Here is a 27,266-nt window from a genome sequence, read left to right as displayed (position 1 = left end):
GTAAACAGTTCTTGGCCTTTCTGAAGTACCTCTTCTTACCATTGCTTTCATCCGTTTGTGTAGCTCTGAAGCGCCATGCCTTGAACATAACGGCCCCGGCGCGCCGTGGCCCGAAGCAGGCAGCTCCTGAAGCCTCGCGAAGTCGTATCGTAGCATGATCATTTCCGAAGCCACGTATAATGAAAATGTTTTCCGTGTACCATTTCCTTACGTCACGAGACCGAAGAGCAATATTCTTTTTAATGCGTTTGCAGGGAATGGGCATCGTTTTACGCTTTCATATATTTTATTTATTTTCTTACTCCCGCTCACTTTTTATACAGCAACATAAAGCGAAATAATTCTTAGGTATAGTTATTATCGTGGTTTGATCGCAATGCACTCGTTCCTTGCCAAAACGTCAGATGATTCAGTTAGCAAAGACAATAAGAAAGACACGGCAAACCACACTTGCGCATCTCTAACCACTGCGATACAGAAGGCGCTTGCAAGCGGCCATGGACTCGGCCCCTCCTAGATGCGGAGGGAAGAGGGCAAAATGCCTGTTATTTTTTTTATTAACTTTCTATTCATGTTTTCATAAAACAGAACATGCCACTAAGCTCCATAATATCCCAGTCTTTGCTCAAAACACAGAACACATGAACTATAGCAAAATAACGAGTTAAAATAAATCGAACACAGATTGCATGAATGAAATTTCGCATGCTGCGCTGTGCAGTTGGGATCGCTCATTCCTAACGGGCAGCGTGCTAAAGATAGCTTTTCTAATATAGCAACTTGCTACCGCTTATTGTGCATGCCATATATATAAAAAAAAAATATTCCGACCACTGTTCATGAACAGTAAATAGCCGCTTTCGTTGGCAGTTCCCCAGAAGGAATATTTGTACGTCGTATACGACAACCAAAAATTGCTCATGTCATCGTGCCACGAATGTGTTCCCCAACCGCGTTCTCCGACCGCGATTCGTGCAGTCCTCAAAAGCAATTATCAATAACTTAGAGAAGAAAAACAGAAAAAACAAAACAGAAACAAGGCGAAACTGCTGATTTTGCCTGCTCATTACCGAAGTAATGGCACACAACGAGAAGGGTTTTATGCGGTTTGTGCGAGGGACAGTTAATCGCCTTAGTGGCTTCTGCGTAAAGCTACTAGTGTAACAGAGAAGTTGAAAAAATAACCGGGATTATATTCTGCAGCATGCAACTGCATAGTCTTTATTAAGTCTTCCCAGCCAGCTCTGAATTCCCCATCTAACCCTTTCTCTCCCTAAGCATTTTCTTCCTTCAAATAACCGTATAACTTAATGGTTCGTCGACCTGCTTATCACTCTTTAAATTATAGTATGATCTTTCGTTCTGTTATTCCCCCGTCTGTGCCGGCCTGGAATAACGATTTAACGTTCACTTTTCTCAAGCTGATTCATCATCATGACCATGCACGCCACACTTAAGCATAGATATAATATCTGCATGCTCCCTACTGGAAAATTACAACGATGAAAGAGCTTCTCGCTCTATCGATCTTCAGGAACGGACAGTCCCTGCTTTCTCAAACAAGTTACGCGGGTGTAATACTTCTATTTGCCCGCGTCTTTCTTAAACAGTCAGTTCTCTGAGCACCAGTTGCCGAGTGCGTGCACACAACAGCCATGGTCGCCGTCAAACGGCCAAAGTCGCTTGACGCGCACACACGCACACACACCACACACACGCGCACACCGCTCCACGGTCGGACGGCCACGCCGACGACGCACGCGGAGACTCGGCCCGCGCCATTTCCGCGTCTTCCAGTCCAGTATACACACGCTGTCCAGTCATCGAACGCGCACGCACAATTTGTTTAGCGGGTGGTGTCTCACGTCCCGTGCTGTTTTGGCCGCTCGTCCCAAAAGGCTCACATCACCACAGCTGTCTGGGTAGCAATGCGTCACACAGTTTTTTTGCCAGTCACCGTTCTTCGCTGCTTCCTCTATTTCCGTCCTATGTTACTGGTGTGATTTGCGATCAGCGTCAGGTTTTCGGAGCAGCATACCACATTTACTTTAGCGTGACGTTCGTTGCTTTCAAGCGCTATCCGGTGGAGCAGCCACGTCACGAGCATCCTTATGCGTCACTTTTTTATGGGGTTTGCGCACCGGCACACACAACACGAGGGAAACAGGAACCAGTCCATGAAGATTCCTTTGCAATCGTCGTCCGGGTCGTAAGCCAGGAGCCTATGCCACTTGTACTTCTGCTCGCAGCTGCAGTCGTTGTTGCACTTCTTGGTCTGCACGGACCTGCAAGTATAGAGTGGGCTGAACAGAGTACATTTCCTGCGGGCACAAAGTCTGCCGTTTTGACATATTCGTTCGGTTCGGTGGAGGCGGTGTTCATTATTTAGGTGATGTAGATAAAATCCAAAACAAGGCCTCGTATCAGCTATTAGACTCTCGCTTGTGTATAATGATAGTGTGGATCACGAACATTTCGTCATGTATCACGCTAGATATCACGCTATAACGAAAAGAAATGGATTCGAGATACGCACTGGCAGACTTCTTGCTGTATCGCCTGTTGCAAGTGCTGGGTGTTGACAATGGCCCGAATCTTGCCAGCGCTGTTCGATGCCCAGTACGGTGTGACGATCTCCACAGCCGACTCGCAGGCATCCACTCTGGGAGAGAAGCGGTGAGCAGCTCGGGTCATTAGCGTAAAACCAGTCTGTACATTTTATTTGTGTTGTATTCTTATGACAGGGAAAAAATGTCATCCACCGACTGTAGCACTAAGCAGCGAAGGAAAGACATACGGGTTTCTCACAAAGAAAGCTTCGCAGTTGAAGGAAAATTCGTCCTGGCCAGCGGATTTAAATGCGAAGGGTTTCCTTTATAGCTTCATGCCGCACACAATTTTTCCATCTCAAGAATCCACCTTGTGGGCTTCCGCAAAACTGCTTTGCTACATTCTAATGTTTACACTCAAATTATCCTGGATTTATTTTTATTACGTTTTTGCAGACTTTGTAGGTCTTATGACATTGGTATCTTATTCCTGGGACCTCCACTTTCATAGGTGTCGATCCCCGAGGCAAATTCCTCTTCGCACAAGTGTACGACGCGCCGTGGTTGCTTAGCGGCTATGGTGTTAGATTGCTACGCACGAGATCGCGGGATCGAATTCCGGCCACGGCGGTCGCATTCCGATGAGGGCGCAATGCGAAAACACCCGCGTACTAAGATTAGGTGCGCGTTAAAGAACCCCAGGTGGTCGAAATTCCCGGAGTCCCCCACTACGACGTGCCTCATAATCAGAAAGTGGTTTTGGCACGTAAAACCCCATAATTTAATTTTTTAAACAAGTATACGATACCCAATGAAAAGCGCTGCCTACTTCTTACAGTGACCCTGCAGCCCCTTTCATGAAAGGTATTGCATGCTGTGGTGTTAACTTCAGCGAGACTTTTCTGAATACGCCTCGCATGAATGATGTTATCGACAATAGACAGTTTTAGTTACACGCACGTAGAGGCTTTGAGTACGTAGAGCTTCTACGTGTGAGCATTGCGCATGCGTAGAACGTAACGGGCGCGCGCGCGTCTCACGGACGTACGTGAGATTCGATTCTTTGCGCGCGTTGATTGCGCACGTAGACAGCTTCGCGCGGGAGTTACGCAAGATGAACAACACGCGATAGCGGGCCGCGCGCGCGCAGACGGCTCGAATCGAAACACGGCGACAGGATTGAATTGGCTACCACCGTGTTCACATTTCCCGATAGATGGAGCTACGGGGTCCCTCTTGGCTAGAGTTACTGTATATGCTTTGTTAGCATATACACTCTTAGGCAAAGTTACACCCTTTGGCTTGCCCCTTCTGCCACACAACAATAATCGTTATCTGCCTTGATGCGTTTCCTTTCTTTAACGCTGCGAGCCCGGAACTTTCCAGTAACGAACGGCACGCGCGCTATCAGAAGGGGCAATCCAAAGGGTGTAAACTGTTCTATGCTGATAACGGGCGTGCCGTTCGTTACTGGAAAGTACCGGGCTCGCAGCGTTAAAGAAAGGAAACGCATCAAGGCAGATAACGATTATTGTTGTGTGGCAGAAGGGGCAAGCCAAAGGGTGTAACTTTGCCTAAGAGTGTACATACTGCGCTCACTGCCGTTGGCCTCGAGGGAATATACCGTCACGCCACCTCACGGACGCACCACCGCTGCGTCGGTCTAGTAGGTTACCGGAAGTATGTTAACGGAATAAGCAGTAGTAGATACAATGCCGTGTTTGGATAATTCCTGATAATTCCGATCCGCTGCCGTGAGTGTACAGCAGCTATGCGTAGCCGTGACTGCTCCGAACGAATCATCGTTGATGCATGTAACGTATGGCGCATGAATACACCGTAAACAACGGTGACAAATTGAACAGAACGCAGAGCGTTCTTGGCCACTCATTCTGTGTAGATTATTTGCCGGATGAAATGACGTGGCTACGCCAGGCTCGATAGCGATAAAGCGCGCATAGCAACTTTGTGATGTTTTGTCTATTTTCGCCATTGACGGTCTGCGGAAAGGATGAGGAGCTGGCGGCATTGGACGGTGATACCTCCAACACAACGGTGGCTGTAGTCTCGTGACCAGTGTTTTCGCTTACCTCATGACTTCTTCCCACTATTTTGGCGCTCAGTCTGCCTGTGAGGCAGGAAATATTAAACCGACGACAGGTATCTTCACGGAACAAAACAAATTTGATGCTTCTCACTATGCTCTGCAGCTTCTTAATTGGGCACTGCGTTTTATTCGGCACCTTCAGTGTTGGCAAATGAATCATGGTTGATTTCTCAATTAAGCTTATTGCATAATACTTCAAGTTGCTCAAGAGGACAGTGAACAGCGAGTTTGTTGAGTGAGCGCGTTTGGTGCATTTGCCCAACAAGCATGTGCTTTTTATTTAAAGGTTGGTACAAGAGACCTGAATGTCCTGTGGCTGTAATCGGCTGTAAATAACTGTTTCCAATGAAGCAGAGTTTACAAGGACAGAACTACTTTCGTTATAACGCGGTTTTAATGCGCTTACTAGCGAAATGTATAACTTTTATGGAATGGAACGGTGCATGTTTGTCTGGCTAATGTCATTTCTTAATTTTACTTTTTTTCTTTGTTCTTCACAATGGAGCGGGATCGCCGAAAGCACTTTCACACCACACACGCCTGCTGCGCAATCCGAATCGCCGGCGGAGACTCACTTGTTGGACGAGGCACCGGCGAATGAGGAGCGGGACCTCTCCGTCCTAGTGTGGATGGTCTTGCCGTCGTACGTCTCGTAGTGGTCCCGGTGGCCACCGTCCTCGTCGGGCGACGAGTACTCGCCGAACATGCGCCGTATCAGGGCCTTGTTCTCGTCGATGAACATGTCGATGCGCTCCCTGCGAGCCACCCGCATGTCCTGCTTTACGCTTCCAGCATAGGGAAGCTAGGGTGTCGATAAGCGCTGCGTGCCCGACATCTAAGGCCTGCAGCTAATATTGCTACTACACAATGCTTGCACGCATGCGCCGAATGATAATTTTCTGGAACGCCAGGGTCAGCGTCGTGAAAAATAGCAGCAGCCGTGGTATGTTCATCGCTGTAGTCAGGATGTTGCCTTTAGAAGCCGCTGGTTAGACTGGACCATGAAAACGCAACGATGTGATATCGGTTGCGTGGCAAAAACGGTGGAACGAATGTCATGTGAAATGAGAGAGCTAGCGAACGATTAGAAGAGCGTAGCGGTCCTCGATGAGCGTGAAAAATTTCCTGAGCCCCTTCCCGCAGCCCTTTCCACTTTCTTACAGAACATGTGGCTTCTCAGAAGGAAGATCATAAATAATGCCATGGCATGTGTCCTAGTCCCTTACTGTTTTGTCATGGCAGCAACATTTATTTTATTCGCACCCAAACCATCTATTTTTGCGCATGGAATGCAACTCATATTGATCTAAATAACCACGTTCGCTGAGTGCTACCGGACTCAATGTCGTCTCTCTTTTTCTGCTTACTGCCATGGCTCTATGTTTCGTAAGCTTATATAAGAGTAGTCTGCGAGGGATCAAGCACTAGTGTGCGCTCAGACATTTAAAATCGCGAAATGAACCCCATAAAATAAAATAGTTTATAAATGTTCAGATGTAGTCTTATACGCAAGATATCTCCGCCGAGGCAGTAAACATTACTACGGGACTAATTGCAACGCAAAGGTGTAGGCGTGCTGTTGAAATACAGTCTAAGCATGCATATATATATGTACAATGGGAGCGAGAACACCGAATGAAGATGGCACACAACACGTAATACTCAACTGCACGCTGTCAATTATCGCTGTTCACAACTCCCTCGGTTCTGTAGACTTCACTGTAGGCGTTACACAGGGGTATTCCACAGAGTTAGCATTTTAGCATGACAGAACGTCCCTAGCTATGCGTTGCCCCGTGACGACTGCGCGTCTGCTTTATACGACGGCAAATAAAATGTGAATAACGCCACCAGACCCTCACGTCATTTTAAGCTCTCTTTCTATATTTGTCGCGAGCCATCATGGACACCTTATTCATTTCGAGGCCTGCTTAGTGTTGCCCTGTATAAAGGCAGGCTGCAAAGCAGAATGAGTTATACGAACGTGCAGTGAAGTAACTCGCCCAGACAGTGCTTTATTTGTTTCCGACTTTCTAAGCGTCCGCCGTATTAATGTTTAAATCTCTTAGTTATTCATAACACTCAATAGTGTGCACTGGCGCGAGAAAACTTACCTAAATCTTTGCTTAAAACCCGTACGACAATTTGGGGACGCCTTATATCACAACTCAGACATGACAAATTGCTTCGGTGCTGCTCACATCTCACACAACCGCTTATGAAGGCAACCACTGACTGCAGCGGCAGAACAAATAAATGACGCTTCGACATTCACAGACCTGACAAAGGTCCATTCCCTAAGACTTGCACACATCGTTAGGAGGAAGATTATTCCTCAGATAACAGTGCACAAGTTGGAACTTGTGGATAGTGACGAACGCCGATCAGTATCTCATACATGCAGCGTGCTATCGTGCAACCACATTCACCAGTGCCAAGGTGCTCGCAAACGATGTTTAGAGAAGGAAACATGCAACGACGACGAAGGCAACCAGAAGACCATGGGATACGCAGGCAACCTGAAAAAAAGAAGTCAGAAGTTCGTTTCTTAGAGATGTTTATTATATAGCATCTTATACCAAAAGGAACGTTCGCCTTCAGAACGTTCGCTGTATTCAAGTTCTAGCAGGACATTTCGGCGTGCACAGGTACTTTTTCGTTAAGCCTCACCTACGACCGGATATATTGGGCGCTGTGGAGCCAACCCCTGAGCAGAGATAACAGTTCTTCTTTACAGTTATATGACGTCCATTTCCACGACCCTCGACCATGGTTTGTTGGCTCGGTGCCCCTGCGCGAGCGAGTTCTGCGATGTCTCATCCGCACAGAGCCAACAGGTGACTCCGTGACCCGCATGGCTGAAGACAGAAGAGCAGCTCGTGTCCCTCATTCTCTCAGCCAGGGCCTCGGTCACATCATAGCGGGCCAGACAGAATCATTCACTGTAGGGAAACCCTGTGCGCCAAACGGCTTGCGTGGAAGGTTATCGCTGGGCTGCGCGCGCAAGCACACGTACGAGCATATGGGACTGTCGCCTGCTTGACGTTCACATCACGTTCCACTCGACGTGACTGGTCTTACACTAACGAGACAGATAGAGCCACGGATAAGAAAGCTTGGTTGCCCGAGGTCACGCAAGCCGATCGACGGCACGGTCGACACACGCAGGAGCCGCCGTTTCCCCGTTTGACTAATCGGCTCGCTTTCTTGAGAAGCAACGAGCCGCTCTGTATCCTTTCTGTCCGACCCACGGGCGTCCTTCGTACTCGCCTAATGGGACCAGGCAAAAAAGAAGAGGGGAAAGTGCCATTCGCGCTTGCACACTTGTCATCTTGACAAACAACATATTCGCTTGCGGAAATCCTTTAAAAGTATGTAAAATAAAGAGAGGAGAGACTACCTAATATCGCACATCAAGAACAAAAGCTATCGGTGTCATCTTTAAGTAGAGAAGGAAAGGTGAAAGACCCCCTACAGTCACACTCAGTGAACATCGTACATGCAACCTCGAGAAAAAACCACCCAGCACACTGTGGAAAATTTTCCGTGACAATGGTGCGAACAGTGCAAACATCTATGCACTAGTCGTGACATGCACTAGGTGTTCTCTTCGTGGCAGGCGTGTTTCCAGTCGGGCATGCCGGGGACAGGCGTCGTGCATGTTGGAGTGACTCCCAGCACGACTGCTTCGTTTCGCCACAAACACACCACAGCCGAGCGCCACTGCCTTGACTGCTCGAATAATTGAATATTAGAGGGGTCTCGTTGGCTTTTCCCCTGCTACATTTCATTGGACACATGAAATCTCTACAAAAGTTAGCACATGTAACAAATTCAATTTGTTGACAGAGTAGAGTATTGATAGAGCTCCATGAGCCTTACCAACCAGCGTTAACGAGCAAGAATTTAGTAGCTTACGCAGGTGGGCGTTTGGCGCTCGGTCTGTCGCGTACTCTGGTGCGACGAGGCGTCGCACATGGGAATTCACAACCACGTGCAGACTGTGGATGTCTGTCTACCTACCTTTTGACTCTTTTTCCCTTGTATTTTTCACCGCCTTCAATGCCTGTCCAATTGACTCTGCGGGATAACGGGAAGCACAGCACTGACGCAAACTTGACAAGTTCAGGGCACTTCCTCCACTTCAGCGCTTAGTGCGCCGTATCTTTCAGATTTGGCCATGAGCACTCCACGCCGCGTAACGAGCCATCAAATTCATCTGTCAGCTTTATAGCGCAACACGCGTAAAGCAGCCGAAACATGGTTCCCCCAAGGCAGGCAAAATGTTGAGAGCTGTACTTGTTGCATCTGTTGCAACCGCGTTGCAGCAGACTAGTCCGAACCGAGCTAAACGCTCACTGTATCGTGAGTTAATATAATCTTGAGCGGAGTCATCGCAAACCTGCAAACATTAATTCCAGGAACAGCATCGCTTCTAACCCTCACACGCAAAACGCTAAATAATAAATCACGATAACTATTATCACTCTCCAGGCCTCTATGGCAGCTTGAATGTGCTATACGTGGAACATTTAGTAATCCTGCCCAGTGCACTAAGGTAAACAGGAAGCTGACAGTCTGGAAACAGTGACTAGGAAGTCGAAGCTGAAGTGTGGGACATGGCTTACAGAAAACGGTCGCAGTGGCTCGTCATTGGCGAACTCCAAGAAGTCGGAATTCGTCCCGACAGCTGCTTCGCGAGGCGCGTTCATGACTGGTGACAGCGCTGCAGACGTTGTTGGCATTTAATGCACTAGGTTGGCCCCATTGAGCTGTTTACTTTAGCTGGGGGTTTTCGCCACAGCAAGCAGAAAATTCAGTTGGAATCGCCACCTTTGTTTACAGTGAGTTGGGCTGTATCATAGACGACTTTTCAATAACGCGTGTTTCCACTGTATATCGACACGCGTCCTTTGCCAACACGGGAAGACACACGTGCTTTAATACGACACGTGCACACAGTTCGTGGGCTGTCATCCCATTAATTTCACAGTGGCGCCTTGTACACTGATCCAACTGCAGAAACATTATGCACACAAAAAAACTCTGCACACACCAGAAAATTTCGAACAATAACCTCTAGAAACAATGCAAATACCTCTGAAAAGAGCACACCAGATGCGATGATGTTAAAACATCCAAATTTGAACTACCAATATATGCGTGCAGTATACGAGAGAAAGTGCCGCGACAGCATTTCGATGGGGGCAAAATGCAAAGACACCTTTGTACCGTGCATTGGGCGCACGTAAAAGAACCCAAGACGGTCGAAATTAATCCGGAGTCCTCCACTACGGCGTGCCTCATAATCAGATCGTTATTATGGCATGTAAAAAGCCAGAATCAACTTTTTTTTAATTACGAGAAAATGTGTAAATTTTACGCGAGGCGCTTCTTTATACTGAGTAATGTTCGCCGTGTTCACAGAAACACCGGTAATGTGTAGCGATACTGTCACATTGATTTAAAAAGAAATCGATTGCCTTGACCCATAAGAGTTGTTACGCTTAGCCTATTTGGTGAGAGGCTGCGCGTCTCAGAAAGCTAGCCATGTGCGAAGCAGGCAGTTGACACTTACATAAGCAGTTCCTTCTTCTGTTCTCACCTTTTATTTCCAACTTCAGGATGAAATATTGTCACGTTGTAGTAACGGTCAAGAACACAGTAGCAGAACTGTGAATGGTGGGCGAACTCATGTCCCCAAGAGCTAGTGACATTCAAAGCACAACGATAGCGGCGAGCACAGCCGGCGATCGTCGAAAATCTGATATGCGGGTCGAGCGTGCCGGCTTTTATACATGACTCTTCGAAGATTCCAGCAAAATCGCTGGTGCCCGCGTGCCTTCCAGAAAGTACTACACAATTCGTGTGGCGCATACAATCTGATTACGCAAGGTTCGGCGAGAACATAAATAACATATAGAATCAACGATAACAATCGAGTAAGTTTGAAATAATAAAAAAAAATTATGGGGTTTTACGTGCCAAAACTACTTTCTGATTATGAGGCACGCCGTAGTCGAGGACTCCGGAAATGTTGACCACCTGGGGATCTTTAACGTGCACCTAAATCTAAGTACACGGGTGTTTTGGCATTTCGCCCCCACCGAAATGCGGCCGCCGTGGCCGGGATTCGATCCCGCGACCTCGTGCTCAGCAGCCCAACACCATAGCCACTGAGCAACCACGGCGGGTAGCTTGAAATAATGCCGGCGCGTCTAGCGCTGAGCAATAACATTAGGTTGCTAGCGGGTGAAATGCAGTCCCCGGGAAAAGGATAAGTACACGTGTACAGCTAAGTAACTTAAAATTAAATTGTGGCGTTTTACGTGCCAAAACCACTTTCTGATTATGAGGCACGCCGTAGCGGGGGACTCCGGAAATCTCAACCACCTGGCGTTCTTTAACGTGTACCTAAATCTAAGTACACGGGTGTTTCCGCATATCGCCCCCACCGAAATGCGGCCGCCGTGGCCGGGATTCGATCCCGCGACCTCGTGCTCAGCAGCCCAACACCATAGCCACTGAGCAACCACGGCGGGTGGCCGGGATCGAATCCGTGACCTCGAGACACTGTGGCAGATCTTTTTTCGCTTTCTGCTTGCGTGTGAATGCGTGCGCGCGTGCATGCGTGTGCGTTCGGGTACGCGCACAAATACACGGAAAGAGCCATGCAAGGGGTAACGTTGAAGAACAGTTCATTCTTAGACTCCTGCTCACTGCTATGTGTTTCTTTACTGGAAAAATTGCGGACGCACTGAAACAACTGCTGACACTAAATATGACACTATATCGAAGTGCGGTCGCCATGACCGGGATCCGATCCCGCGACCTCGTGCTTAGCAGCCTAACACCATAGCCACTAAGCAACCAAGGAGGGTCCAGATGAATCTGCTCTTCGTATACAATACGACAGCGATTGTTATAAAGTATGTTTGTAGCACAGATCTCTCAAGACAAAACGCTTGCACCGTGACCTAGATGGAGCACGCTGAGCCGATGCGCTTGCAAAAGAGCTCCGCACGCATAGCCTTCCTAAGCAGCATGAAGCTGAATTGTAGCGCAGAACATGAAAGTCGATGTGCATGCATAAACGGCGCTTTTAATCAGCAGACAGACAGGTTTCACTTGCTACGCGAAAAACAAAATAATAAGCCTAGCATGCTCAGATACCACTGAAAGATAATATTGAGAAAACAAATAAATGGAGACGAGATCAAATAGGCTCAGAGCTAACGTTTAAAACTGACTGCAGAGCTGCACTAGGAAGCGTGTGCGTGCGTAGGACGGGTGGCTGAACAGAAAAGCGAAACAATCCTTCCGTTGTTTAGTGACCCCGTACGAAGCTCGGGGGCCACTTTGCGATTGGACAAAAGACCGCACGTGCGTCACACAGAGGCAAGCACACCCACACACACCTGTCTCTATTGTATGCCGTCTTGGTACGACTGCCACCTGTGAAAAGTAATGAGCCTACGGTGGCAAGCGCTAAAATAAATTAAAAAAGTAAATCTAAAAGGAGATCTCGACGCGGTACTTTATTAAAAGCAAATTACGCTCGCCAAAGAGACACGAAAGAAGACAGGAAAAAAGGAAAGCGATGCTTTCGGACATGCAGAAGGCAAAAAAAAAAGAAAGTTTGCGGAATACGTAGGCAAAGTGCCCTCAGCAGAAGAACCGGGCAGTAAGTGAAAAACAAAATTGCAATAGAATTTTTTGTGACCAGCAAGGCCACTGCAGGAGAAAAAAAAAATGAAAGAAGAAAAATGAGAAAAATTATGGGCCCTACATGCCAAAACCACGACCTTATTATGAGGCACGCCGTAGTGGGGCACTCTGGGTTAATTCTGACCACCTGGGGTTCTTTAACGTGCACCTAAACCTAAGTACACGGGCGTTGAAAAGAGAATGGACCTTCGAAAGACACCTATGGCTGCGGAATCAACTTCATATTTCGTTTCTTTCAGTTTGTTTTCATTGGCGAGTGTCGGTTATGTCTTTCATTGCGCTCCTTTCTCACCAGACTAGGTGCCTTTATTTCAATGTTTAATTGTACAGGTATTGCGAACGCGTCTCAACTTATCCAATGTCACACGCTCCGATTTTACATGTTTCTAGATAAAAACGCGCGCTAACTGGTGTGTAGACGGAAAACGCCATCAAGAAATGAGGAAACACGAAACACTTCCAACATAACGGCGCAGAGTCGTTGGCACAGAACCAACCCAAGAAACAAGGAATATTGCTACATCTCCTCTAAATCGCCAATTTATCGCGCGTCGTAAGCGTTCCTAAGAAAAGAAACAGGAAAAGGAGAAAGACAGCAGTGATCCCTAGATAAAAAAGAAGAAAGATAGAGATAGAGAGAGAGAGAGAAAGAGAGAGTACTTATCAAGAATAATTTGTGGCTTTCCCTTGTCTCCCATATTTAGTGTCAGCAGTTGTTTCAGTGCGTCCGCAATTTTTCCAGTAAAGAAACACATAGCAGTGAGCAGGAGTCTAAGAATGAACTGTTCTTCAACGTTACCCCTTGCATGGCTCTTTCCGTGTATTTGTGCGCGTACCCGAACGCACACGCATGCACGCGCGCACGCATTCACACGCAAGCAGAAAGCGAAAAAAGATCTGCCACAGTGTCTCGAGGTCACGGATTCGATCCCGGCCACCCGCCGTGGTTGCTCAGTGGCTATGGTGTTGGGCTGCTGAGCACGAGGTCGCGGGATCGAATCCCGGCCACGGCGGCCGCATTTCGGTGGGGGCGAAATGCGAAAACACCCGTGTACTTAGGTTTAGGTGCACGTTAAAGAACCCCAGGTGGTCGAAATTTCCGGAGTCCTCCACTACAGCGTGCCTCATAATCAGAAAGTGGTTTTGGCACGTAAAACCCCATAATTTAATTTTTTTTAATCGATCCCGGCCACTACGGCCGCATTATAATGAAGGCGGAACGAAAAAAAAAAAAAAGAACATTCGTGTGCCGTGTATCGGGTGCACGCTAAAGGCGTGGCCAAGAATAACCCGGAGCCCTCCACTACGGCGTGTCTCACAATCAGATCGTGCGTTTGGTACGTGAAAACCCCACATTTTAATTTAATTTAAGCGCACACAAGAAGGTAGAATTGGACGATGGATGTCGATTGGCAAATAGTTTACCAAGAGATCGCTGCCGTTTTCGTCTGCCAGCCGCTTGTCTGTTATAGGTGGGCCACATTTCGTAGCCAACTCTGCGCTGATGCGCAATTCGTCAGTGACGTGTGTTCAGAACACAGTAAGACTATTTTCCTATGTCCCAGCAGCCCGGCCGGAATGCGAAGTTGGAATAACGCTTTGCCGCGACATATGGATGACGTAGTGCGCTACCCCTGGTACACGGTATCGGCTTGAAATTTCAGTTTTTCTGCGAGGGAAATCCACTTTGCTAAATACTTTTAACCGTGTGCTATACTAGCTCCGCAGCTGGAACGTATACGATATTTTATGTAATTATTTTATACTGACATCAAAAAGGATTATTCGTGTCATCGCACCAACGGGAACAGTGGCGGTTCAAGAGATTGGGAATATCTTTTTGGGTTGGTTCTGTGCCAACGACTTTGCACCATTATCTGGGACGGGCTTCGTGTTTTCACATTTCTTGACGGCGTTGTCCACTGAGACACCACTTGGTGCACGTTTTGATGTATAAACGACAAAAATCGGAACATGCAACAATGTATCAGTTAGGATGCGTTCGCAATAACTATACAGTTAAAAATAGAAATAAGGAAACCCAGTCTGGTGAAAGGGGAGCGTGACGAAAGATATCCGACACTCGCCAATAATAAAATAAACTGAAAGAAACAAAACATTCGTCTCACTGCGAAGCCATACGCGGCTTGAAAGGTCGAATTTTCGTTTTTAATTTTTTTCCCTCTAGCTCTCTTGCGAGTCATGAAAAATAAATTACTAATTCTTTTATTTTGCAAATATATAATTGCTGTACACTTATGAACCTCATACATATAAGTATGTCATAAGATATGTGTAGCTGATCTTCGCATGTAGTCAGTCGGCACACGGAGCTCAGGCAAAATTTTCAGTGCGGTCGAAGACAGGGGCTGCGATAAATGTACCTCGAGAAAAATAACTCTATGGGGTGATGTGCGTGCTCACGCCGAGACTGAATGCCCATTGAAACGTGCAATTATACATGAAAAGCATTTTCGTTTGATTTACGGCAAACCATTGGGCAGAATTCGTCATACCATGCAAGGCGCAACGCTGGCCGTTGCACTCAGCAAACGTATCATCCTCATGCCGTGTCCACGACCGTCGACAACGACTTTCATCCTTTCCAAAATTAAAGTTGAAACAGTAAGCTAATATATTCTGATGTAACATCAAGCTAGATGCAGCTGATACTGCATGTCAGGCGCGTAATCAGTATATTGCCGCCGGTGTTATGCTTGTGAGGGGTACAGCTGCATCGTCACCGCGATGACGAAAAATGAGCGCGTAGTACATTTCAAATGCAACCAGATGACGCGGTAAGCCAGGATGAACAGTGAACGCGAGCAACCGCCATGTGGTTTGAAATACGTTTATGAGTGCCTATACCGGGGGCGGGGGGGGGGGGGGGGGAGCGGTTTGATCTGAACAAACTGGAGAAACGGACTCTCTGTCCACGTACAGAGAGGTGCTGACGCGGGCATGTGCCCGCGCAATCAAATCAAAGAAGTAGTTTTTCGGGTTCGTAACAGGCCCTTTGAAAATAAAAAACAACTTTAAAATGTATTTCGTCCCTAGGATACTGCGGGGTCTGTAGAGGGTCTAGGCACTTTGACAGTCGGCCGACACGAGAACGATGTCAGCTCCCAAGCTACGTTGCCAAATCTGCCCCAACCAATACTACTTGGTTGGTCCTGACAGATCTGGCCAAGTTTGGACTAGAGGGATTTTTCACACTGAAAACGCCTGCGCGCGTGCGCCCGCCCGCACGCACGCCCGCCCGCACGTACGCACGCACATTGCAGAGGCGTAAAAAGAGACTAGTCTACAAGTGGAGGCTGCACTAAAGGGACACTAAATATTAAGCAAAGCGTAAAAAAAAACACTCCGAGAGGACAGAGGCTTGGTGGGGTGTCGACGCCGCCATGGAATTCCTGCAGCATCACGCCGTGGCGTCATAAATTTTGACGGCGCCTACTTGGGACTAGCTATTGTTTATTAATTAAGAACGATGACAGCATGAGAAAGGAAGCAACGAGTCAATCTAGGAAGCTTAGAGAGTTTTTCCTTTGCCAGAACGGTCCTTATAAAGGAAAGGGCTTTGAAATCTGTGACGTCATACTGAAATATGGGCGCTGAGGTTTAGGAGTGAAATAAAATTTTAAAAAGGGGGATCACTTTGGTATTCATTTTCTTTATTAGTAAGGGGGGCAACCTACTACTAAGCTTCCTATAAAATGTATGAAGATAGAGTTCTGAAACAATACTTTACAAGCCTATAATGATTTAGTGTTGGTCCTTGGTGTCCCTTTAACGCTGCACGCATCATTTATGAAGCTTTCTTCATCGCAGCCGTATTTCAGTAGTGCGCTTCATTAGTTCGACAGCTTCCGAATGAACACGGGAAATATGATTGCTCTGTTCGTAAGAAGTAAATTTCTAGGTATACTATTCAGCACCAACGATAGACAACAAAGTCGAGGATTGAACGAGACAGCGTGAGCGCTCTCGCGTTACCATGCTTTCGGTGTTTTTTTTTATTGTTTTTCTTTGCGTGCGCGGTTGTTTAGAATGAAAGAAAAATAAATAAATAAATAAATAAATAAATAAATAGCTGTTGGTAGAGGAGAGGGGGAGACAACGAAGACCGCGGAGTACGTAGTTTTATTTGAAGCAGCTTTAAATCACGTACATCATAAATTGCCAGCCTATACAGACAGATATTGAGAGTCAAGTTTGTTTTTGCTGTGCTAAATACATTAAGAAAGCTATCATGGTTAGCAGCAACTAAATTCGCAAAGAAAAACAACGGCCTCAAATACTGTCGCGATCTGCTCCTAAAGCGTGGCGTGCCGGCAGATCTCAGTACAAAGCACCTCATATAATATATACATATCTGCTCCTTTTGCAACGAAGTAATTGCATTTTTTTCGATACCAGCGTTTGGCAATCGAGTGTGGCTTGTGGATGACGGCATTTCTTACGGGCCGTTTACCAGTTTCACCACAGAGATTTTCCGCCTGTCTGTTCTGCATACAAATGGGTAGCGGGGAAACAGTAAAGCGCTTCACAAAGAGAGAGAATGTAACAAGTAAGGGATAAATGTGGATGAGTGCAAAGGGTTACATGTGCAGCATAAAGTGTCTCCGCGGGATTAAAGCACGCACTGCGCTCAATAAATGATGCAACAGTTACTGATTAATTGTATACGCTTAGGAAGATTCAGCGTGTTTTTCAGAGTATGCATGCTAAACAATTTCCTTTCGTAAGGATCGTCCCTCAGCCGGATGTTCAGAACACGTAGCACCACGCGATAACATCGCATGAAGAGCATTTTAAGCATTCGCCAAATGTGTCATGCAGTTTTTCAGCCTTCAAACCACATGGATACGCATGCATTGCCGCTGCCTTTCTTGACTTGTTTGCTGAATTCTTTAATACCCGAAAACGACAAAGCTTTGGGTAAGAACTCCATATATCAGTTCCGTGGTGCATAACAATTACGTGCTATTTCTCTGGAGTACCAAGCGAGTTTCTCTGTGGTACAAAGAACAAAGAGCAGTTTTTCCATTTGTACACGGTACTCTGAGCTCTAAGTTCTCGAAACTCCAGGCAGTAAATTTCGCGCGCCCAAAAAGGTCAGAACTATTGCAACTCAAATGAGAGGCACAAGAAGTTAAACAGTGGCTCGACCATCCTTTCTTGTCCTGTGTACTTGCATCCCATTTGCACGCTTGAATACTGTTTGATGGCTTTGCCCGGTGACGAACTTCTGGCACCGAAAACACGGCGCAAAAATCAATGGAAATGAATAAGAACACTTACTTTGGATAACTGTTGCCGGGTGTTGGACAGTACAGCTGGTTGAGCCTTCGGATGCAGGGATACCCCTTGAGGATTTCTGCTTTCAGGTCCAGAGCGCACAAGACCAATAGAAGTGCCAATGTCAGCTGAAATGAGCCACCGAGGGTAATAAATGACAAAGCAGTGAGATATGAAGTTACTTGCAAGGTGTACGATGCATGCGCACGCAACGCACTTTCTTGGCCACGTAGTAACAGTGCGGACAATACTAAGAGGTCAAAGAAGGTTGACTAGCAGTTAATCAGAAATAACGCTGAGGGAAAACAACGAATCGCCCAACAAAATATTGCAATAAACACACCGTCATACACTCAGACAAAAATGCCGCGAGGCGAAAAGCGTGCTGCAGCTTGAAACTGAAGGTCGTGATTTATACTGATACGGCACGTTTTGCCTAGCAGGCATCTGCCTCGACGTACCGTATCAGTATTTTGCCACGACATTCCATCATTCAAACTTAAACTTCGTCACGGAGCGTTTCACCACATTGCGAGAGAATAGTGCAGTGCGATGGGGGCCGAGAAACACTGTGGTCATGTCGGCATGATACCATATGGAGCGAAATGTGCGAATTGATGCCTTGGGACTTCTCACAATTGTGTGCAGCATTTCCTGTTTATAGAAGGCCACAAGATCAACTGAAGATCATTTTTGTGTATTGTGCTAGTGTTTTTCTGTGAACTTCCAGAAGTGTCGTGAGAAGATTTTTTACCCCTGGAACAGGCGCTACGGCGGAGAATTGCGCGGCCTTCACGGCCAGGCTTAATGCACCTGTTGTAACGTCACGACCACCATCACCACCACGCAAGCGAGCGTCTGGGACCTAGATAACAACGTTTTAATCTATAGGCCAAAAATGTAAGAAATGACCATGGTATACAATGTGATTAATGAATATGGCCACGGTGGCATAAAGAAGAGAAAGCTATTAATCACAGACTGCATTGAAAAGAGCGTTTTGAAACGAACTAATAAAAACAGAATGACAACTCAATACGACAACGCCGAGGCTAACTGCTTTGTTCACCGGAAACCAGTAGATGTGATTCAGAGGTGCCACCGCACAGTTATGACAAAAGTCGCCGATGTTTCGAAACAAGTGGAGAGGTAGTTGCGAAGTCAATTGCAGTCTATGAATTTCAGACCATGATCAAAAATCAAAACAGGTTTGTATAACAATCAACATAAAAATATTTGTCCTGTGTGCATCTTGCGAAAGAAGAAGACTTCATGATTCGAGGGCAGAGAATTCCAATATCATGCATGGGCATGTTGCCATAGTGGCATCCCAAGTAATGCCTTCGTCGACGCACTCGTAAGGGAGGAGCTACATATTGAGAGAGTTACTTGCTGACATCGACTACGACGGGATCACATCAACCCCAGGCATACGCTGACGACTGGCGTGCAAGGAGTCTTGCAGTTAAGCGAGCGCCCTGTCGCGTCTAAATAACCCGGTTCGCCGAATGTTCCCACGAAATCTCTCCGTGAGCAACGGCACGAGTAAACACATCGGCCCTGACTAGATGCTCTGCACTCGAAGCGCGATTCAGCAACCATTCAGCAACCAGCAACCAGCCTTTAAGGAAACCATGCAATGTGTTCCGTGTTTAGTGTATGCCACATTTCTCCTTCCTGTACTACTCATCATCACCTTTCATCACTATTTTTTGCCCCCTTTACGCCTTCCCCTGTGCAGATTAGCAGGCCAAAGCAGACTAGCTCAGGACAAGCTTTCTGCCTTTTCTCTAATAAATTATCCCCCCCCCTCTCTCTCTCTCTCTTTCTCTCTCCCACCAGCAAGCTGCTATCAGTAAGCTACAAGACACAGGTTTACAAATAGCTACATGACATGAACCACCTAGAAGAGCCGCCCAATTAACTAAATAGTGGGTATATCCTGGTTTATCCACGGACATCGAGAGCTGGCAACTTTCCTTTTCATCAATTCAGAGGCATTCATTCTCACTGAAGTCTTAATTACTGTTCTAGATGGTTAGGACGTTGAACGCATTACAATGTAATGCGTTACAATGTAATGCGTTCGATGTCCTAACAATCAAGAGCAATAATCAAGACTTCGGAGAGATTGAATGCCTATAAATTATTCGAATAAACAGTATGCATAGGCATAACATGATTAATCGCAATTGGAGAACGCCCATTCTCACTGTCCCGCTTAGGAACGCAGCCTTTTCTGAAAGACGCAGTCCACGCAAACCAAACAAGCTCTGCGTGTGCACCGACTTCATGATGTCTACTTGCTTCTGAGCGTGCTGGCGGCGTTTTCTCAAAACCAGGCATCAAATGGAAGCAAGATGCTCTCCTTAAGGTTGGGGACAAAAACCAGACTTAAGGGCGCGCGCCAGTCCGAATTCCGTATAGGTGAGCGAACGCGTCAATCCAACATTCTTCCCTCTAATGTCTTTCAAGGCTTCATCTCTGGTAGCAACGGACTCTGACGGCGACTACACTGCTTCCACCAATCCTACCTGCAAGAGAAGACTACGAAATGCGTCACCGGCTGGTCAGTTTTTGACCAAAACGTCAAGCTGTAAAGAATAAAAGTTGTGCAGGAGCCATCGACGATGATTGTCGAACGAACGAACGAACGAACGAACGAACGAACGAACGAACGAACGAACGAACGAACGAACGAACGAACGAACGAACGAACGAACGAACGAACGAACGAACGAACGAACGAACGAACGAACGAACGAACGAACGAACGAACGAACGAACGAACGAACGAACGAACGAACGAACGAACGAACGAACGAACGAACGAACGAACGAACGAACGAACGAACGAACGAACGAACGAACGAACGAACGAACGAACGAACGAACGAACGAACGAACGAACGAACGAACGAACGAACGAACGAACGAACGAACGAACGAACGAACGAACGAACGAACGAACGAACGAACGAACGAACGAACGAACGAACGAACGAACGAACGAACGAACGAACGAACGAACGAACGAACGAACGAACGAACGAACGAACGAACGAACGAACGAACGAACGAACGAACGAACGAACGAACGAACGAACGAACGAACGAACGAACGAACGAACGAACGAACGAACGAACGAACGAACGAACGAACGAACGAACGAACGAACGAACGAACGAACGAACGAACGAACGAACGAACGAACGAACGAACGAACGAACGAACGAACGAACGAACGAACGAACGAACGAACGAACGAACGAACGAACGAACGAACGAACGAACGAACGAACGAACGAACGAACGAACGAACGAACGAACGAACGAACGAACGAACGAACGAACGAACGAACGAACGAACGAACGAACGAACGAACGAACGAACGAACGAACGAACGAACGAACGAACGAACGAACGAACGAACGAACGAACGAACGAACGAACGAACGAACGAACGAACGAACGAACGAACGAACGAACGAACGAACGAACGAACGAACGAACGAACGAACGAACGAACGAACGAACGAACGAACGAACGAACGAACGAACGAACGAACGAACGAACGAACGAACGAACGAACGAACGAACGAACGAACGAACGAACGAACGAACGAACGAACGAACGAACGAACGAACGAACGAACGAACGAACGAACGAACGAACGAACGAACGAACGAACGAACGAACGAACGAACGAACGAACGAACGAACGAACGAACGAACGAACGAACGAACGAACGAACGAACGAACGAACGAACGAACGAACGAACGAACGAACGAACGAACGAACGAACGAACGAACGAACGAACGAACGAACGAACGAACGAACGAACGAACGAACGAACGAACGAACGAACGAACGAACGAACGAACGAACGAACGAACGAACGAACGAACGAACGAACGAACGAACGAACGAACGAACGAACGAACGAACGAACGAACGAACGAACGAACGAACGAACGAACGAACGAACGAACGAACGAACGAACGAACGAACGAACGAACGAACGAACGAACGAACGAACGAACGAACGAACGAACGAACGAACGAACGAACGAACGAACGAACGAACGAACGAACGAACGAACGAACGAACGAACGAACGAACGAACGAACGAACGAACGAACGAACGAACGAACGAACGAACGAACGAACGAACGAACGAACGAACGAACGAACGAACGAACGAACGAACGAACGAACGAACGAACGAACGAACGAACGAACGAACGAACGAACGAACGAACGAACGAACGAACGAACGAACGAACGAACGAACGAACGAACGAACGAACGAACGAACGAACGAACGAACGAACGAACGAACGAACGAACGAACGAACGAACGAACGAACGAACGAACGAACGAACGAACGAACGAACGAACGAACGAACGAACGAACGAACGAACGAACGAACGAACGAACGAACGAACGAACGAACGAACGAACGAACGAACGAACGAACGAACGAACGAACGAACGAACGAACGAACGAACGAACGAACGAACGAACGAACGAACGAACGAACGAACGAACGAACGAACGAACGAACGAACGAACGAACGAACGAACGAACGAACGAACGAACGAACGAACGAACGAACGAACGAACGAACGAACGAACGAACGAACGAACGAACGAACGAACGAACGAACGAACGAACGAACGAACGAACGAACGAACGAACGAACGAACGAACGAACGAACGAACGAACGAACGAACGAACGAACGAACGAACGAACGAACGAACGAACGAACGAACGAACGAACGAACGAACGAACGAACGAACGAACGAACGAACGAACGAACGAACGAACGAACGAACGAACGAACGAACGAACGAACGAACGAACGAACGAACGAACGAACGAACGAACGAACGAACGAACGAACGAACGAACGAACGAACGAACGAACGAACGAACGAACGAACGAACGAACGAACGAACGAACGAACGAACGAACGAACGAACGAACGAACGAACGAACGAACGAACGAACGAACGAACGAACGAACGAACGAACGAACGAACGAACGAACGAACGAACGAACGAACGAACGAACGAACGAACGAACGAACGAACGAACGAACGAACGAACGAACGAACGAACGAACGAACGAACGAACGAACGAACGAACGAACGAACGAACGAACGAACGAACGAACGAACGAACGAACGAACGAACGAACGAACGAACGAACGAACGAACGAACGAACGAACGAACGAACGAACGAACGAACGAACGAACGAACGAACGAACGAACGAACGAACGAACGAACGAACGAACGAACGAACGAACGAACGAACGAACGAACGAACGAACGAACGAACGAACGAACGAACGAACGAACGAACGAACGAACGAACGAACGAACGAACGAACGAACGAACGAACGAACGAACGAACGAACGAACGAACGAACGAACGAACGAACGAACGAACGAACGAACGAACGAACGAACGAACGAACGAACGAACGAACGAACGAACGAACGAACGAACGAACGAACGAACGAACGAACGAACGAACGAACGAACGAACGAACGAACGAACGAACGAACGAACGAACGAACGAACGAACGAACGAACGAACGAACGAACGAACGAACGAACGAACGAACGAACGAACGAACGAACGAACGAACGAACGAACGAACGAACGAACGAACGAACGAACGAACGAACGAACGAACGAACGAACGAACGAACGAACGAACGAACGAACGAACGGTTTTTCTTGCTGAACGCTCAACAAAGCTCACCTGCGCCGAACTTTAGCAACACTTGGGGAATATGCTGATTCTGGCTTTCGTATATAGTGCACGGCAATGGAACACCAACCGTCACCACTTCTTACGTGGACGAAGAAATCATATATATAGACGTTGAACTCGGAAAACTTTTGACCGTCACCAGCCCCGCCATTGAGATCTATCGGATTGGGCGTTCCCGGTGCATCAAAGTTGTGTTTGAGTCCCTTGCAGGATTACGTGAAGGTTGCGTGTGTGAAGCACTCGATACGCCCTTTATTCTAAAACGAGTGCAGTGCCACAGGCCCTTGAAACTGGGGGAACATCGTGCAGTTTGCGAGAAGCAAGTGACATGTCAGCGATGTGGTTGGCCTCACCATCACAATAACTACGAGCCTGCTTTGAAGTGCGCCACTACACTGTTCCACATGATGAAACATCAAAGCAAAACTGAAAGAAAAAATTAGCATCTTTCGAATGATGGCACAGAACTACTCCATGCAATCATCAGAGAAGATACAGCGTATGCTCGTCATCGTAGTCACCGGCCATGACACAGGCCGCCAACAGAACCGCAGTGCTATTCATGACTTTCCTGACTGCCGCGTATGCCTTTACCACTCACGAGGATGTACGCAATACAGCACCTCGAAGTTTCATGAAAGCCCACTTTTCGCTCAACCGACTTCGGCTGTTTTAGATGTCAAGTGGTCTTTGAACCGCAGGTACATCTTTGTCGTGTAGCGAAACTTTGGATAAGGAAGATGACGGAATTAATAACACTGACAGCGTCAAAAATGTTTCGAAGCGTCGGCTTAATCCAAAGCGTATAATCATTTCAGATTTGCCAACACCTGCTGGTAAGCCTGTCATGCACCTAATTGACGGGGCAGAAACGCTTCAGGGAGTTGTTGAATAACAGAATATGGAGCACGTGCTTTTAGCCTGTCCTGTGCACGTGTGTAATAAGAGAAACTGGTCTCTTGTGCATGCAGCGGCTGACAAGTGTCAGGGACTGAATTTTCCATTTTTCACATCAGCCAAAATAAACAGTTTTGCTGCAGCAAGTGATCTCTTTCACTTTTTGCAAGACACTGTTCTGGGCTTGCGCCTTTTAAACTGCCGCATGGTTCTGTATCTGCGTCTGCATACTCCTCTTCTGGCATCATCCTTCATGGAACCTTCATATACCCTCTCCCCTCCCCCAGTCTAGAATAGTAAGGTATATAGCGCCTTCGTTCAGGCCAATATTTCCACCATGCTGAAGATGTTCTCTGTTTTATTTCTTTGTCCCTTCTGTTCTCTTTTCTATCGTTTCATTTTTTGGTTATTTTATTAACTAGCAAGAGGACAGATATCGTTGAAGTTCAGGAAAGGAGAGTGCTGGCTTCCACGTCAAACTATTCAAGCCGCAGTTTCACGTGCACTTGACATTAAGCGAACCATCCTGAGCCAGAGAGCACCATGCCCCCAGTGTCCTTGCAATAAAGAAAAAAAAAATGTTACAAGAGCATATAACCACGTAATACTGCTGAAACGGCGTCCTAATGGCGGACATTATCTTCCAAGAGGTTTGGGCTCATTGGATTGAAACACAATTCAGAATGTGTACAAAAACATTCACCGACGAATACGATACTGCCTAGTGCGAAATTTGAGCGCAGCTCTATACGTGTTTTCATTTCACGATATATTGGCTGGCGCATCCAATCCCTCTTGTGCGGCCCATTGCAAACGGAGCGTCGTCCGGCGCGTCTGCCTCACTAATCGGGAGATCGCGACAGGTAGCGCGTGGGTGACACGTGGGCGCAATTCACAGCAGTCGCCGCGGACAGACCTCCGCTAATGCAGTGCTTTGTTTCCGTATATGGTATCGGTGGACGCGTTCGCCGCATGCCATCGGTGAACAGACGACGGCGCGGTACTCTGCGTCAGCCGGAGAATTAGCTCCGTGACAAAGCATGACGGCAAGGTACACGTAAGCTGGTGAATGAGCTCAAAGCGCGCTAAAGTGCGACAGTATTGTACCATATATAGCCACTCCACTCTCTACACTGCTTCCTAATCCATGATGCTTATGTACAAGTTATGCCGTCCTCGTTCTCAATACTGAGTTCCCCGAGCAGCACCTGTTTTTACCAACATTGTCCTGACCTGTGGTTTCTTCAAATATCAGTAAATGTAAATGTAGGTATGGTTGATGTCAAAAGATTAAAACGTCATGTGTTTGCTTTACCATGTATTGTTAAATATCTAAAAAAAATTCAAACCAGCCTGCGATTTAAGACTTCGCTCTTTGTCGGTCTATACCCCGTATTCGGAAGCATATATGTGCAGCAGGGTTTCTGTTAAGGGTGAAGCCGCGCAAACTGCAGCCCCACGGCTCCGACAGGATCGTCATCACAGATGTCGCGTTTGGTTACTTGCTATGTATGACCTATCAAAGATTACTGCATTGAGAAATACAAGGGTCATCGGCGTTTATGCCCAGGGGTAACTAGCCCGATATAAGATTGCACTGCTTAATAACACTAATTTATCTTATTGTAAATTCGCTGTACAGCTAATTATTGCTGTCACAATTCCGAGCTGTCATAAAACGCAGACTCGGTAGGCTTGGCGTACCCTTGTTATGTGTTTGCGTATAGTCAATTACGCTTCATGGTTGGCGCATAAATTACTTCAATATCTCGCTCACTCCCAAACCAGAATTTTAACAAGTCAATCATCTATTTGTCAACCAGTTTTATGAAATCCACCTCACTGACGGAACTACAGATTAAGTACAGGCATGTGAATAAATTCGTCAACTGTTATTATTTTTATCTGTGTGTGTTGCACGCGGGCCCCCATACACACTCCCCTATGGTGGCGGTAGTGGTGGGTTGTAACAACAGTCGAGTTTAGCCTGGCGATCAAGGCCGGCAATATTTTGCTTTGCCCGAGCGTCTCTTACCACATCACTGCGGTGTTTCACCGCATGTCCATCAGACCAGCCTCTCTTAAAGATGTAATAAGAAGACGTGAAGCTTCTTTACGTGCTATAATTGATCTCTCACGCATGCATGCACAGATACGCGCTGAAGTTTTGTTAAAAAGCCTAGTTGCAATATATTTATACGAGCGTTGGCTAAGAGCGCTATAGTAGTGCGGATTATTTTGCGCTTCTTCTTTATTTTTGCCTATATTCTGGCTGTAATTTATTACTACATCGTCCGGCGGTGTACAGTGACATTATGCAGATAGCATGAAAGCTAGTAATAAACTCTCAGCGGCCTTCTGCTCATCGTACACACGTCGCTACACGCCACCGCGAAGTCGGCAGAGATAGACGGTGCGCCGTCGTCGCCTGGAGATGGCACGAAGTCGGTAGTAGCTGCCACACGTCCATCTTTGACCAGGAGGCAAATAGTGCAGCCTTCGGCGGTTGAGACGCGAACAGCGGACAAACGAAATGAGCTGCCAGGAACTCGAAGAAGTTTCGTCGGCAGTGGAAGGGCGGGGGCCAAGTAGGGGGAGGGTCCCAATATCAGCCCCTGACGATAGCGGCGGCGCATAACGCGACCACCAACGTGGTGGAAATGACGCGCCTATTGGACGGAGCAGCGGCAGCGTTCGTCAGCTCCAGGTCCCGCGTGAAACCCCGCCGCGAAGAATCGATAAAGACGTCCTCTCTGGGCCACACAATGGGTCGCGAGCGGGGACCGGCGGAGCCGCTGTTTTCATGGCACGCGAGGAGACCACACTCGACGAGGTCAGCGCCGGCACCTGCCGCCGCTGGCCGGGACACATC

The 27,266-nt window shown here is 47.3% G+C and overlaps 1 protein-coding gene across 3 annotated transcripts in view; it reads right to left on the bottom strand.

The window, feature by feature from the left end:
* Nucleotides 1-267: 267 nt before the first annotated feature.
* spz3 (Spaetzle domain-containing protein 3) overlaps nucleotides 268-27,266 on the bottom strand; it is a 111,975-nt gene continuing 84,976 nt past the window's right edge. For 2 of the 3 annotated variants that reach the window (XM_055062092.2, XM_055062091.2), the window contains exons 2-6: nucleotides 17,689-17,813; nucleotides 8,680-8,736; nucleotides 5,232-5,411; nucleotides 2,537-2,662; nucleotides 268-2,285 (exon numbers count right to left, since the gene is read on the bottom strand). In XM_055062092.2, coding sequence (XP_054918067.1) covers nucleotides 2,117-2,285; nucleotides 2,537-2,662; nucleotides 5,232-5,411; nucleotides 8,680-8,736; nucleotides 17,689-17,813 — 657 coding nt within the window. In that variant the 3' untranslated portion in view covers nucleotides 268-2,116. The remainder of the gene's footprint in view (nucleotides 2,286-2,536; nucleotides 2,663-5,231; nucleotides 5,412-8,679; nucleotides 8,737-17,688; nucleotides 17,814-27,266) is intronic. The other variant, XM_055062093.2, reaches the window with a different exon arrangement.

This window comes from Dermacentor andersoni, chromosome 1, assembly GCF_023375885.2.
Source record: "Dermacentor andersoni chromosome 1, qqDerAnde1_hic_scaffold, whole genome shotgun sequence".
Taxonomy (NCBI): domain Eukaryota; kingdom Metazoa; phylum Arthropoda; class Arachnida; order Ixodida; family Ixodidae; genus Dermacentor; species Dermacentor andersoni.
Note: the sequence above shows the minus strand (reverse complement) of the source record. Positions and strands in the feature narration are given on the sequence as shown.